The sequence below is a fragment of the Sorex fumeus genome, unplaced genomic scaffold (assembly GCF_029834395.1).
Source record: "Sorex fumeus unplaced genomic scaffold, SorFum_2.1 ptg000002l, whole genome shotgun sequence".
In the NCBI taxonomy this organism is placed as follows: domain Eukaryota; kingdom Metazoa; phylum Chordata; class Mammalia; order Eulipotyphla; family Soricidae; genus Sorex; species Sorex fumeus.
Window position 1 is genome coordinate 16,017,948 of NW_026606059.1, and position 16,025 is coordinate 16,033,972.

A 16,025-nucleotide genomic window follows, 5' to 3' on the forward strand; every position below is an offset into this window, starting at 1 on the left:
AAACTGTAATTTTCAAATAATGTGAATTTTTTAATAATTTTAATATTAACTGACATTTTGATGCTGTCAGGTATTTATAACATTCGTAAGCTGTTATAATATTTAAAGCAAAATGCTACATAGAAATTATGAAAACTATTTGAGAAAATTGTCTTTAAAATTTACATTTGTTTTTAAAAAGATAACTAATGCAAAAACCATTTTTTTTTTTGCTTTTTGGGTCACACCTGACGATGCACAGGGGTTATTTCTGGCTCATACACTCGGGAATTAATCCTGGCAGTGCTTGGGGGACCATATGGGATGCTGGGAATCGAACCTGGGTTGGCTGCGTGCAAGGCAAACACCCTACCCGCTGTACTATCACTCCAGCCCTGCAACAACTTTCTTAACTCTGTAGTTTGAATATGGTGGTAATGAAGTCATCACTATATGATAGCCACAAAAACAAGGCAATTTCAATTTTCTTTAACTTAACTCTACATGGTATTGTTTTGTAAATCTACACATCTTTTGTGATATAACTGGCTTTTAAATCTAACTGGGTATCTAGATTATGATTGTGATTCTCTTTGTGAATTTAAAAAGCATTCCCTACCTCTAGGGAGGTAACAGAAACTAAGCATCCCATCGGTAGGAGACTTGATTCTCCACCCAAGATATTATGATGTGTATAATTAAGCTTCTTCCTTGATCCCATATAGGAAGAAATCATCTTAGAAATATTGTTAAAAACATAAAAAATGCTGTGAAGAGCAATGTTTGGAGCTGAGAGAGGAATACAGAGGAAAGTAATTTAGTCTGAGAGTGTTGCTTATGCTGAGATCTGAAGGACTAAGTCAAAATAAATGGATAATTAAGGGAAGCAACACAGAAAACTCTTGAGGCGAGAAGTAGGAAAACATTGTTCTGTGCAACTAGCCTGCTGTAGTTGGAGCAAAGAAAAAAAAGACTTTGTAGGGCTTATTAAGCTTCTTCCTTATTTAAGATATTCATTTAAATCATTTGTCCATACTATTTTGAATAGATATTTGTGCTCCTTGTTCACTGAAACACTATTCATGATAGAAAGATCAGGATACAACCTGTATCCAATTAGGATACAAGTTGAGAGATTAAATAAACTGGTGTATATACACAATGGATTACCACTTGGCTGTAAGGAAAAATAAAATCTGATAGGGCTGGAGCCATAGCACAGCGGTAGGGCGTTTGCCTTGCACGCAGCCAACATGGCCGACCCAAGTTTGATTCCTCCGCAGCTCTCCGAGAGCCCGGCAAGCTACCGAGAGTATCTCGCCCGCACGGCAGAGCCTGGCAAGCTCCCCGTGACGTATTCGATATGCCAAACACAGTAGCAACAAAGTCTCCAATGGAGACGTTACTGGGCCTGCTCGAGCAAATCGATGAACAACGGAAGGACAGTGACAGTGACAGTTTTCTCCCATGGATAGAATGGTGGGAATGGTGGGTACGGTGCAGACTCTGTCTTGACTCTTTGCTTTGTGCTCTAGGAAAACTCCTGGCTCAGCTCAGGGAGACCACTTGAGGAGCTAGGAATCCAACTGGGGTTATCTGTATGTAAGGCATGCTCCTTCCTTGCTGTTTATCTCTCAGGCCCCTTGTGCCTTATTTTTACTTTAAGAATATTATTTTGAACATCGCTCAAGAACCCTTGTGAATGAAATATTCAGTATAGTTAAAAACAATTAATATCAAAAGAAAGTAAGAATCATAAGCTTACCTGTTGTAGAAATCATCTCTGTAGTAATCATAGTCAAAGACGTAACCGCTAGGAGGGAAACAAAAACATTAATTCACATTTGTTTCAGTCACATTCATTTGGGCTTTAATTTATAATATTACATCAATAAGGTTGCTACTTTTAAAATATTTATGTTTTGATGTAATTATGTACCCCAAGGGCTTTATAAGATTATAGTCAATTGAATATAATGTCATATCAATCTATCATATATCTGACAAAGTGGTACAGAATTGAAGAAGAGATATGGCAGCGATAAAATTCTTTCAATACTTATAAGGTAATATGAATGAAGGTCATTTTCTTCAGATAAAATACAATCTAGTTAATCCTTCATACTAATATATGTACAATGAAACTAGACAATGAACAGAAGGCATACAATAATATAAATGAAAAGGTTTAATGACCCAATTTATTATAAGATTGCCTAACAGTAATGTGATTTCTTTAGAATTTAAACATTGTTTTTATACTAAAACTTGTGATTAAATGATTAAATGCATAATAGAGAATAAAAAAGGAGCACATTACTTATCAACAGTAATAGTATTTGGAGTTATTTAAGCACAAATTAATACATGCATTCAGTGATACTTTATGACTAAGTTCCTTACAGGAATATATAATAAAAACATATTCCCTTGATACCATTAGAGTTTAGAAGGCTCTTTGTATACAATATTTTCTTCTAATTTTGGTCTTTAAAACAACTCTGTTGAATACAGTAGCTGGAAGATAATGAGGTACAAAGGATCTAAATAATTTGCCCACTCAGAGTGAAATTGCTCTACATATGGTTATAATATGCTTAATTCATTGGACAGAGGGCCTCACACATGCAAATCAAGCAACCTACCACTGAGTATCTCATTTAAGTGTGCATTTTACTACTGTGCTACATCCTGCACCCCTATGTTTAACTTTTTGAGGAGCCACTGAACAACAGGACAGTGTTTTTTCTATTTCCAAATGTTTAACAGCCTTTTATTTTGGTTATTGTTGTGTTGAAAAATTGGCAGGACAGAGTAATCTATGCCGAGATTTAACGATAATTATATTTACATCTTTTCACACTCAATACGTAAGGGAGCAATTAGAGCATACTGAGTCTATTAGGTTTAGTTGTGCCTCCAACACAGTCTGATGGAGCATATTATGTTTGAATTCAAGATATGAAATGCAAAGTGGGACCACATGAGTGTCTTGGCTGGCAGATTGCATTGTGTAGCTCATGCAATGCTGTTGTATTCACCTATGGAGCGAAGGAAGGCAGTGGGATAACTGTCTATTGAGAGCAAAGTAGCCACTGCTACTTCACTGTTACAGGTGGGTTTGTGTTTACATCTTAGTGTGGTTTGTGTTTTAGTTTGTCCTGATAGCACTTACGATTGGATGTTAAGGAATTTTAAAGGCAACCTACTGTCTATCACCAAACCCTAAAGACATGTATGTCAGGAAAGATACCATATCCGTAGATTTAATAGCAAAGCAGATAACTTCTTCTTAGCACATGAGTCTCAGACTAGTGCGAGTCAAGATGACCTCAGTATTTTCCCAGAGCTTTACTATAGGAATTTACCAGTGTAAACTTTTGAGCTCTCTTTTCTTAGAACATTTACTTGAGAAAAATCACAGTTGCTTCTTTGTGCCTCTGCTTCTTTGACAGGCATGTATTCGCCTAGCCTTTCACCAGCTTCTCAGCCCAAGAATGGAAGCTTATTTTTTTTTAAGTTTCTGAGAGTGATTTTTGAAATATAAACATCAAGAAACCCAGTGCCATTATCTCTCAGTGCCCGCGGGAAGATAAGAGTCTAGCTTTGATAAGTGCCAATTAGTTCTCTTCACCTCTTAAAAACTCTCCTGTTCTTTCCTGTAGAGGACTGGAGTTCAGCCCCTCTCAATAGTGTGAACTGTCTTTCTTACTCACCTAACGTATCTGATAAAAACTTATTTTTAAAGTGGTGGAGATCAAAATTAAACTAATAAAAAGTACACCAGAAGAAAATGAAAGAAAAAAAAACTGAGGGGAGAACCACTTAGAGTGATAAACCAGAGGCTTGAAGGATCAGAAAAGTCCTCGGAGAAGTCAGGGGAGAAAAGGAACTGATAGAGGAACAGAAAACACAAAGGCACAAGTCAGGGAAAATCTTGGCAGATCCAATCAACCAAGAGTCAAGGACTACTGTAAGATGGATGAGAGATAACACGCTCTGAGGTAACACTGCCACAGAGAAGCTGGAGAGAGTAGATCAATCAGTCCACATTATTTGGAGGAAGTTTTGACCCAACTTGTCACTTTTTTTTTTTAATTTAAGAAAGTGGGAAGATCGTTTTCTTCTTTGTGGGCTTGGGGAGAAGTTTTATAGGAAAAATTCAAGGTTAGGAGATTAATTTTGAACAAAATAATGTTTAGGTTGTCTGTGATGTAGAGAAAATGGGACAGTTTAGTCTTAGGAAATAAGGGCATATTAAGGAAATCCGAATAGTACGTGTGTGCCTGGTGGTAATAAAGAAGCTATCAAATAAAAGGGTGGGGGGTCTTTAGAGTGATATAGAAAGAGAGAACAGGAGCTGGTCTTGTGGACTCTAGGATTGAAAACTCAAGGAGAAGGAGGAGGAGACAGCAGTGTAGTTTGGTCAGATGAGACTTGGTCAGATAGAATTTAAACAAAATAATTCTGAGTGTTGGCCTCTGATTGCTGCTTACTTCCTATGGCATATTGGATGTATTGGATTTTTAGAACAGCCACAACAAAATACCACAGGTTGGGTGCTTTGTACAAGAAATTTATTTTCTCACAATCCTGGATGTCAGTCATTCAAGTTCAGGGTTGCTCTGTTTTCTGAGGGCACTTTGTTTTTCTCTTGCATCTGTCTGCCTTCTTGCTGTGTGTAGCTTCTCAGACGCTCATCCTTCTGCCTAGTGTCTATGTCATAAACTCCCAATAAAAAACATAACTTACATTGGCGGAGTCTCCTGTCCCCACGCCTGGCTGTCCTCACCAGGACCCTTGGAGGGGGCCAGTTTGAATTTCCCTCCCCACCCTAAGCAGAACCCCGGCAGCCGAAGACCTCCAGAACCAGCCACAGCCATGTTGAGACCACTTTCCATGTTCAAACCTCATGCATGAAGGAACCAGCAGAGGAACCCAGGTATGCGGGTCCCGGGGCTGAGATCTTTAAGTCTGCTTAGCTCGGGACTGGGCCTCCTCCACCCAGATCCCCCATCTTCCAGTAGGTAGGCATCATACCCACCAATGCCCCTGTTGCCGTGTAATCCCATCAACGGCCAAGACCCAGAGACTATAAAACCCAGCTCCTGAAAGTAGGACATCTCCTAGCTCCTGTGAATGTGGCCACGTGACATTTTACTATCTAGTTTTTACTCTGGAGAAACCGGCTGGCTACCAGAAGTACCCTGCCTGCACGGCAGAGTCTGGCAAACTCCCCGTGGCGTACTCAATATGCCAAAAACCAGTAACAATGATGGGTCTCATTCTCCTGACCCTGAAAGAGCCTCAAATATGGCACTTTCTAAAACCTCAGGGCTAGGATGAAGGAGACGTTACAGGTGCCTGCTCAAGGAAATTGATGAACAAGAGGATAACCATGATTCTGTGATACTTACATTGACCCCATACTACTGAGACTATTTTAACTTAATTGCCACCCTGAATTCTAAGAATTCCTTAGGTTTCTGCTTCTCATTTTCATTCTTCCAGAAATGTCAACAAACCAGATAGTTATTATTAATATCACTTGTATTAATAATAATAAAATAATGTTGAGTTATGATTTCTCTAATAGATATATTCAAAAGTTTGCTAAGTATCAGTTGTGTTGTGAGACATTTAAACCAAAGAGCTATTTTTAATGGGAAAAATCCCTAAAAGTTATCGAATATTGGTTAATGACATGAAGTAGATTTCAGGTGTCTGAAATTGTAAATCAACATCTGAACAATGCTCATTGTACTTGCCGCTAAAAATCTATTTCTGCCCTGAAATTCACCATACAATTGATCCTTCTGACACAGCTTACTCACCTTCCTTCCTCATCCTTTTCTAGAAATGCCAAATTTTCTTTTATAGCTTAAAAAAATTACTGTAAAAATTGAACTCACTCATTTGTTTTATTTTGCTATGTAGTACATCTGAGTGAAGTAATGTGTTATTGAACTAGAAATTTGAGACAATGAGTACACTCAATACTTTCGATTGTAACAGAATAAAGAGAGATAAAATGTGACTAAATTGTTTTTATGAGCTTTTTTTCTCCTGGTATGAACTCTCTAGAGCTTAATTACAAGAAACTATGATGATATGGAGTAATTAATAAATGCCTTAGTAATGTGGATGGCAGTAATGATACCACTCGAGTGTTTTATACTTTTAGGAGATACTCAATAAATTAATAGCTGTCTGGAAAGTTCATGAGAAATAAAAGTTTACTTGTTTATCTCAGTTGATGTTTAAATGATCTTGTACAGCTGCTTATCTTCTGTCTAATATCGTCTGCTAAAGCATACTTATAAGAACCACTGAAAGCTAAGTATCCTGAATTGGTGGATGTTCAAGTCTCACTGTCTGCCACCATAAATTCAAGTTTACTTGTCAGCATTAAAGATGAAATAAAATGCACAAACACAACAGTCTTGGTAATCACAAGCTTGCTTTGGTATTAATGACTTGAGGTTTTGGTAGACAACCATGGCTGTACTTAGCTCTGGTCATGTGTGTAAATAAATGCAAGCTGAATTTGGAAGAAATGGAGGGAGATACAGGAGATGACCAGAGGGCCACACTCTCCTCGGTGTTCTTCCGACTTTTCTGAATTCTATTTTGTTGACTTTTCTGTCTCTCCCTGATTCTCTTTTGTAATAATTGCTCCATTTTTTATGTCAACATTTATTAGATATTAGCTTTCCCAAAATGGTATTTAAAGGAATGGTCTATACATAAAGTTTTGTTTATTTCAGAACCTTTTAAATCAGGAAAAACAACGTTCAACTTAAAAAAAATTCCCTTTTCATAAGAGTGGTGTTCTTATGTTCATGAGCAATTATTTTGGCTTTTACTTTAGGAACCTTTAGTATATTCATTGTAGTGGTTCTGCATGACAATGTGGTTCCTCAGCATTATAAGCAAAATGCTAATTAATTAGGTATTTTGGGCACTGTGTAGAAGGAAAGTAAGTCCAGGAACAACATTTGGGAGCATGGTCAGTGGTAAGGACAGATGCTTAACTTTCTAGAAAAGAGGAACAACAGTTATGTATACTTAACATAAATAAGCACTCATAATTTACCAGAGACTCTAAAACCAAGTTCCAAGAAGCACGCGGCCACAAATGCTTCTTCTCTAGTTCTCACTCTCAGAGAACCCAGCAGGCTACTGAGAGTATCATACCCGCCTATACGCCTGACTAGGAACACCTGTAAAGGTGATTAGAGGCTGCCCCAAAAGCTTCCATCCCTCTCGGAGAGCCCAGAAAGCTACAGAGAATATCCCGCCTGCATGGCAGAGCCTGACAAGCTAACTGTGACGTACTCATTTCATTTTTCATTTCATCATCCTGTTATTCGTCGATTGCCTCGAGCAGGCCCCAGTAACGTCTCTTTCATCCTAGCCCTGAGATTATATTCAAGGCTATTTAGGAGAGTGAGACCCATCATTGTTACTGGTATTTGGCATATTTGGTACGCCACGGGGAGTTTGCCAGACTCTGCCCTGTGGGCAGGCTACAGTTGATAGCCTGCAAGTTTGTCCAAAGTAGAAATAAGACAATAAGATGTCATAAAAAAAAGTTCTGTTAAGGGGGCCAGGTGGTGGGTGTGACCCCCGCCTACTGGAATTTGGAGGGTCTGGGTGGAAGATGCTCGACTCCAATTCATGTAGGCTTGGAGGTCTCGGCCCCGGAACCCGCGTGGCTTTGTCCCTCTGCCAGTACCTTCATGTGTGCGGAGAGTGGTCTCAGCATGGTGGTGGCTGGTCCTGGAGGTCTTCGGCTGCCGTAGCCCTGGTCGGGGCGGGGAGGAAAGCTCAACCCGCTCCCCTCCAAGGGACTCCGAGAAGGAACACCCAGGCGCGGGGGCAGAGACTGCACTGTTCTCGTCCGGGATCTGGATTTTATAGTCTCTGAGTCTTGGCCGCTGATGGGATTACACGGCGCCAGGGGGCCAGGTGGTGGGTGTGACCCCCGCCTACTGGAATTTGGAGGATCTGGGTGGAAGATGCTCGACTCCAATTCGAGTAGGCTTGGAGGTCTCGGCCCCAGAACCCGCGTGGCTTTGTCCCTCTGCCAGTACCTTCATGTGTGCGGAGAGTGGTCTCAGCATGGTGGTGGCTGGTCCTGGAGGTCTTCGGCTGCCATAGACATATTGACGTACTCAATATGTCAAAAACAGTAGCAATGAATGGTCCTCATTGCCCTGATCCTAAAGGAGTCCCCAATATGTCATCGGGCTACACTAGAATGTGACATGGATGAATGGAGACATCACTGGGCCCGCTCTAGTGAATTGGTGAACAATCGGGTGATAGTGATAATTTATCTATTTTTTTAAAATTTATCATTAATTTGTTGTTGCTTTTGGATCACACTGGCAGTGCTCAGGACTTTCTCTTGGCTCTGTACCCAATGGAGCACTTTTGGTGGTATTCAGGGAACCAGATGGGCTGTAGAGATAGGACTTGTGTTAGCCATGTGCCGTACTTGCTGAACCACTACTTCAGCTCTGTCATAATGTTCAGGTTGAAAATCTAGTGTATGTTTAGAACTTTTGTTATATTATTCTATTTATAGAATGTAATATTATTCTATTTTCCCAGATACCCCCTGAATTGTATTGCAAATTGCCAAAGTAATTGTTTAGAGTTGTAAACTCACATCCTTTCTTTTGTTACTGATGATTAAATGAAAGCAAGTTACTTTCTGACAATTTCATTAAACTTTTTCATTTATAAAAGAAGAAATCACAACTCATTAGACTTTGCAATACATGCTATCAACTTTATCTAATCCTTTAGAATTTATAAAGCCAGCTTCATATGAATAGACTAATACACACAGGCATTTCTTTTGTTTTCCATCACAGAACTTTATTAAAACATAATCTGAAGAATTTTAATAAGCACCCTTGTACAATAAGGGTGCATTCTAAGGGCCTAACAGTGACATTGCCAAAAATAACTTCTACTGGAGTTCTCTTTATGATTATATATGGTTTCCTAAATTAAATAGAATAATCAATTTTTAAGTATTTATGTTAAGCAGGACCTAATAATGGAACTTAATGATAATATCAGTAGAACATGAGTTTTACTCTCAAGGAATATTACTGGAACTTTTAGGCATTTAAAAAATCCACAAATGTTTTCAAATTAAAGGAAGAATTTGACAAAGGCCAAAATATAAGTAAAAATTGTGAAATAGAAGAAAAGGATGTGATTGGTGACACAGAGTTCAATAGGCTTCACAAAAGAGGTGGGATTTGAATTAATTCTCATAGAAAGATAAGGATTGATAAATGAATATTTAACAGTTCTTATAGATGTCAAGTACTGTGGACAGTTAGAAAAAACATGGAACAAAAACTGAGAAAAGTGTTTTATGTATATTCTATTCTGCATAATAGAATATTTTGTTATTTTGTAATATTTTGCTATTTTCTAATATTCTAATAGAAGTCATGAATGCAAAAATTTTTTATAGGCTAACCGAATTTCTAGACCTTAAATCTTCGTTGGGTCTGGTTGTTAGTGAAATCAAATATCCTCAGTGGTATCTGCAGCATGTGCTACCAATTATCGTAAATCTGGTGAGATTTTCAGTGTGATCACGGTCACGGTCATGATCCTCCCGTTGTTCATCGATTTGCTCGAGCAGTCCTAGTAACGTCTCCATCGTGAGACTTCTTACTGTGTTTGGTATATTAAATATGTCAAGGGTAGCTTGCCAGGCTTTGCCATGTGGGTGAGATAGTCTCGGTAGCTTGCTGGGCTCTCTGAGAGGGCCGAAGGAATTGAACCCGGCTCGGCCCGGCCGGCTGCACGCAAGACAAATGCCATACCGCTGTTCTATAGCTCCAGTGTGATGCATATGGATAAACAGATGATAAACTTTGACACATGAATGAAATGTAGACAAAAATGTAACCATTTGCAGGGTCAGAGAGATAGTACCATGGGCATGGCACTCCTTTGTGTGTCACTGCCCTCAGTTAAATTCCCAGCACTTCATATGGTCCCCTGAGCCCAGTGGGAGTGATACCTGAGTGCAGAACCAGAAGTAAGCCGTGACCATCACCAGGTGCGGCCCCCAAACAAAACCAAAACAAGTCTCACCATTTTTTTTTTATTAGTGAAACACCATGAGGTACAGTTGTAGACTTACAAATTTTTGTGCTTGGGTTTCGTTTATACAATGATCAAATACCCATCCCTCCACCAGTTCCCATTTTCCACCACCATGGATAATATCCCTCCCCCCTCCATCCTCCCCATCCTACCCTGCCACTGTGGCAGGGCATTTCCCCCTGTTCTCTCTCTCTTTTTGGGTGTTGTGGAAGTCTGACCATTTTTATTTTAGAGAAAATGGTCAGACTTTTGGGGGTTTTGTTTTTGTTCTATTTTTATATTTACTTTGAAGTATATTTGTGTGTATATATGTAGAGGATACAAATAAACACGTATGCTCACAATTAGCAAAAAGTCAAGCATTTTTGTCTAAATTTCATGTACAAAATACTAAGTTTACCACCAAGGTTCATTGGAAGAGGAATGAGGGTTAAGGAGAAGGTAACATCATGACATGTTCACAGAGTTCTAGGCTAATTGTGGTCCTGACAGCTCAGGAAGACAAAGTGACTAAGGAGTTGAATGTAGTAAAACAATCCACCTAACCGAGCTGGTTCTGATCTCTTGCTGTGAGGTGAGTCAAGCTTAGATTCTCAAACATTTAAAGGATGACTACTTTCATCGAAGCAAGTGAACAGTGAATCCTGGGATGAAGAGAAGAAGAAGGAAAAAAAATACATTCTCTCTCCTGGTTTGAATTAAAAGAAAAATTTTAATTTGAGAAATTTAGCCTTAAATGAGGTTGTACTTGCTACCTGTATGCTATGTCATATTAGGAAAGATATTTACTGAATACCAAGTTTATGCTTAGTTTACACGTCTGTCTTCTAGGCCAGGAAAAATAAAAAATAAGATTATTTTCAATGAATAATTACTTGGCAGGCACAATGAGAACAAAAAAAAAAACAATTTTAAGGGGTTAAGGGACATGCCTAGCATGTGGTCTATCCTGGTTCAATCCCAAGTATCACCAGGAATAACTCTTAAAGACCCCTGAGTAATACAGGGTTTGAGTAGTACCTTGTTTCAAGTTTAAAGGGATCCTTGCACCTTCTTAGTACCACCTGGGAGTGCTCCTCCGCCCTACCAATCTGTTTTCCATAAATAGAGTGGAGTAAGAAGAGTGGAGTATCTGGTAACAAGACAATTACAGATTTGATTGCAGGAGAGCAATCTTGATATTCTGCAGGCCTGGCCTAAAAGTGTATTTTCTCATCAAAACCAATGAAGGGGTCATCCCCAAGTTTCTCCTCATCTCCTCCAATATAACTTCAGTTCTTAGAGTCTAAAAGTTTGTGTTTATTGGCATTAGGTTAATTGCTCTTTTAATCATTCAGTATTTCCCAGCACCTACTCTTTGCATGGTATAAAAAAGCTCTTCCATCACCAAGAAAGGATTCTGTGTGTGTGTGTGTGTGTGTGTGTGTGTGTGTCCATCTATTACACAATCGATTGCCTTAGCTTAGTTGGCTGTACAACAAAGTTTTCTCCTTAGGGTTTTGCTCAAAGTCTATGCCAGCATGCGTTGTATTTTCTTTCTGCTGAATATTTATTCATTCTCAAAGGTCTATCTCAAACTCTACATTTTCCCAATTATAGCATCTGTTGAGTTAGACTAATGTCACTTATCATGCCATTCCTTGATTATAGATATTTTTAATTTACTTTCGACTCATGCTTGTCAGATCTCAGTGTTTCTTGTCAGTTGGATAATCTCTATAGATTTCTGTTAGCCTTTCTCGCTACAGACCAATCTTTTCCATTATTTGTTCCTTCCTTTCTCTTCCTTGAATTTAATCTAGTTTGTCTGACTTTCTTTTTTTTTTTTTTTTTTTTAATTTTTTTTTCCCTTTATTTTATTTTATTTTTTTTTTAAAGTTGTAGATTTACAATTTTTTGTGCTTTGGTTTCAATTATACAATGATCAGATACCCATCCCTCCACCAGTGCCCATTTTCCACCACCATGGATAATATCCCTCCCACCCCCATCCCCCCATCCCCCCGTCTCTGTGGCAGGGCAATGCCCTGTGTTCTCTCTCTCCTTTTGGGTGTTGTGGTCTGCAAAAGAGGCATTGAGTGGCAAACATGTTCAGTCCATAGTCTACTTTCGACATGCATCTCCCCTCCTGGGAGGATCCTCCAAACATCCTTTATTTGGTGCTCCCTTCTCTATCTGAATAGCCCTTTCCTCTAGGATACCCGGCTGGCCTCTAAGTTATGGAGTAATCCTCCTGGTGCTGATCTCAGCTATTCTTGGGTATTAATCTCATACTTTGTTACTTTATATCCCCCAGATGAATGCAATCTTTCTATGTCTATCCCTCTCTTTCTGACTCATTTCGCTTAGCATGATACTTTCCATATTGTACCACTTGTATGTAAATTTCATGACTTCATCTTTTCTAAGAGCTACATAGTACTCCATTGTGTAGATGTACCAAAGTTTCTTTAACCAGTCATCTGTTCTTGGGCATTCAGGTTTCTTCCAGTTTCTGGCTATTGTAAAGAGGGCTGCAATGAACAAACAAGTGCAGATGTCACTTGGACTATACATTTTTGCCTCTCTGGGATATATTCCCAGGAGTGGTATTGCTGGGTCAAATGGGAGCTCAATTTCTAATTTTTTGAGAATAGTCCATACTGTTTTCCAGAAGGGCTGAACCAGTGGACATTCCCACCAACAGTGAAGGAGTGTCCCTTTCTCGCCACATCCACGCCAGCATCGGTTGCTTTTGTTCTTTTGAATGTGGGCCAGTCTCTGAGGTGTGAGATGGTATCTCATTGTGGTTTTGATCTGCATCTCCCTGATGATTAATGATGTAGAGCATTTTCTCATGTGCTTTTTTGCCATTTGGATTTCTTCTTTGAGAAAGTTTCTGTTCATTTCATTGCCCCATTTTTGGATGGGGTTGGATGTTTTCTTCTTGTGGAGTTTAACCAGTATTTTGTATATCCTGGATATCAACCCCTTGTCAGATGTGTATTCGGTGAATATCCTTTCCCATTCTATAGACTGTCTTTGTACTTTGGTGTCTGACTTTCTTGACACTGAAGTTCTCAGAGTAAAATATTCCAGGAAGAGCTCATGTCAAATCCTGTAGATGATGATTGATTTTTCCTTTGTTTTAGCTGAACTTATATATCAATAAATAGATTTTTTTTTTGTATCTCGGTTTTGGGTCACATATGGAGGTTCTCAGGGCTTACTCCCAGCTTTTCACTCAGGAATTACTCTTGGTGGGCTTTGGGAAACAAACATAGTGCATGGGATCAAATCCAGGTTGGCTGCATGGAAGTGAATTACCTATCATGCTATCGTTCAAGTACTGTTTTAAGTACTATGACTACTTAATTTTCTAGAAAGAAAAAGAAATCTAATTAGAATTTCCAAACACTTGAATATCAATATTTGAATGCTTCAGAGGTTGTAATTGCATATCAGATTGATCCTTTCTGACAATAAAAATCAATTGATTTTATTTCAACTCGAAATCTACTTTGGGATGGAGGGACTTGCTTTTTGACAACTCAGCTGCATCCTATAAATATTGCATCTTTGCAAGTTGGCACTTTCTTGCAGAGGACAGTGAAGGAAAATTTCAGGGAATCGACAAGTAGGGGATTTTCCCTCCATCTCCCCCTGTGCTTTTCTTCTTGCTCCTCTGGGAGCAGTGTCAGGAGCATTTCTGAGCTACACATGTTCACCAGAAGGAAGCTGCTCGCTGATGGCTGTCAATCCACTAACACCCCAACACACTTCTCTCTCACTCCCTAAACCTTTCCCTTTTTATTATTTTGGGGGAGTCACTCCAGTGGCTTATTACTGCATTTGCACTCAGAGATCACTTTTTTTTTTAAGCTTTTGGGTCACACCCAGCGATGCACAGGCCCTGGTTACTTTTGGCTCTGCACTCAGGAATCACTAGTGGCGGTGGTCAGGGGACCATAGAGGATGCTGGGAATTGAATCCGGGTCACCCGTGTGCAAGGCAAAAGCCCTACCTGCTCCAGCCCCTCAGGGATTACTTTTTTTTTATTAGTGAAACACCATGAGGTACAGTTATAGACTTACAAATTTTTGTGCTTGGGTTTCAGTTATACAATGACCCATCCCTCCACCAGCGCCCAACCTCCACCACCACGGGTCCCAGCATCCGTCCCACCTCCCATTCCCCCCATCTCACCCTGACTCTGTGGCAGGGCATTCCCTTTTGTTCTCTCTGTCTCTCCTTTTGGGTCCTGTGGTTTTCAAGAGAGGCATTGAGTGGCAATCATGTTTGGTCTATAGTCTATTTTCAGCATGCTTCTCCCACCCTGGAAGGATCCTCCCAACACCCTTTATTTGGTGCTCTCTTCTCTATCTGAGCTTCCTTTTCCCCTAGCACGTGTGGCTGGCCTCCAAGTCATGGAGCAAAATTCCTCAGGATCACTATTAATGGGGCTCTGAGGACTCTATGGGGTACAGAGTGTGGGTGGAACCTCGGTTAGCTGCGTGTCGTGAAAGTGCCCTACCCTTTGTATTCTCTCTTGGGCTCCCGTCCCATGAACTCTGGCCACACATTGCTCTAGTCAGATTTGAATCTCAGACTTAAAGTACAAATTGTTCTTTCTGTGGATATTCTCTCCTAGTCACAGAGATAGTATCTGTCTCCTCTCCTTTCTATTTTTGAGTTCTTTGCAGTGTTATTTTACCTTATGAATGTAGCTAGCCATATTTTTCAATTAATGGTTCTTCATATTGTTTCCTAGTTTGTTTGTGTGATTTCTGAATCTGGTCTCCTGATTGGACTTTTGTTCTCTGTTTATGCATTCTAGCTTTCTACATCTTTGAGGGTTACTGAACACTGTCAAATGTGTGGGCTTTCTGTTTGTGATTAAACATTTTCTATAGCTTGTACAGTTATATTATTTCCATTTAAAATTATTTTTCTAAAGTTTTCCTGCAGCAGTAAATAAATTAACTGTTCAGGCTCTTCATGTTGGAGACTAATTTGTAGAAATATTTTAGAGTCATGCCATTGATATTAATAAGACTGAAATGCGACTCACTCAAGTCAAAAGGCACATGTTTTACATGTATGAGAACCTCAGTTTAATCCCTCTAACTGCTGTGTAGAGAGCTGATAACCCCTTAGCACCACTGGGCATGGTACATATTAAAAAAAACACCAAAGTTATATATTGATGATGATGGTGGTGATGATCTGAGCAGTTAATGTTCACTACATGCTTTGAATTTGCTGGTCACTGTTCTATAATTTACAGTAAAATTATTTACTTGTCAAACTAAATGATCATATCATTTCATTTAATTGTGAAAAAATTCTTTAGAATCCTTTAATGATATTAATACCAAACATGTTAATAAAATGTTGATTTTATAAATGAGTGAACAAAGTCATCAGTAAGGAGTAATTCCTGAGTGCAGAGCCAGGAGTAACCCCTGTGCATTGCCAGGTGTGACCCAAAAAGCAAAAAAAAAAAAAAAAGAAATATATACGTAATTTTGTCACTATCAAGCTCACTACATAAACCTTGAGTGTTATACCAGACTTATAAAAGCTAATGAAATTTTAGTTGGCATTAAATAAAGTGTAGACTTGTTTTTTTAAAGGAGACAATTATTCTTCTGCTAAGGGGTTAAGATCAAGGATATAAAAAGCAACTGGTTGAACTCTACAAGAAGAAAACATCCAACCCCATAACAAAACAGGGCAATGAAATAAACAATAACTTTCTCAAAGAAGAAATCCGAATGGCAAAAAAGCACATGAAAAAATGCTCTTCATCACTAATCATCAGGGAGATCAGATCAAAACAACAATGAGATATCATCTCACACCACAGAGACTGGCGCCCATCCAGAAGCACAAAAGCAACTGATGTTGACGTGGATGTG

General features: G+C 39.1%; 1 protein-coding gene across 7 annotated transcripts in view; it reads right to left on the reverse strand.

Moving 5' to 3' along the window:
* Positions 1–16,025, reverse strand: part of RALYL (RALY RNA binding protein like) — a 721,318-nt gene that overhangs the window by 79,898 nt on the left and 625,395 nt on the right. For all 7 annotated transcript variants that reach the window (XM_056110847.1, XM_056110839.1, XM_056110824.1 and 4 more), the window contains one exon: positions 1,745–1,792. In XM_056110847.1, the coding sequence (XP_055966822.1) occupies positions 1,745–1,792 (48 nt within the window). The remainder of the gene's footprint in view (positions 1–1,744; positions 1,793–16,025) is intronic.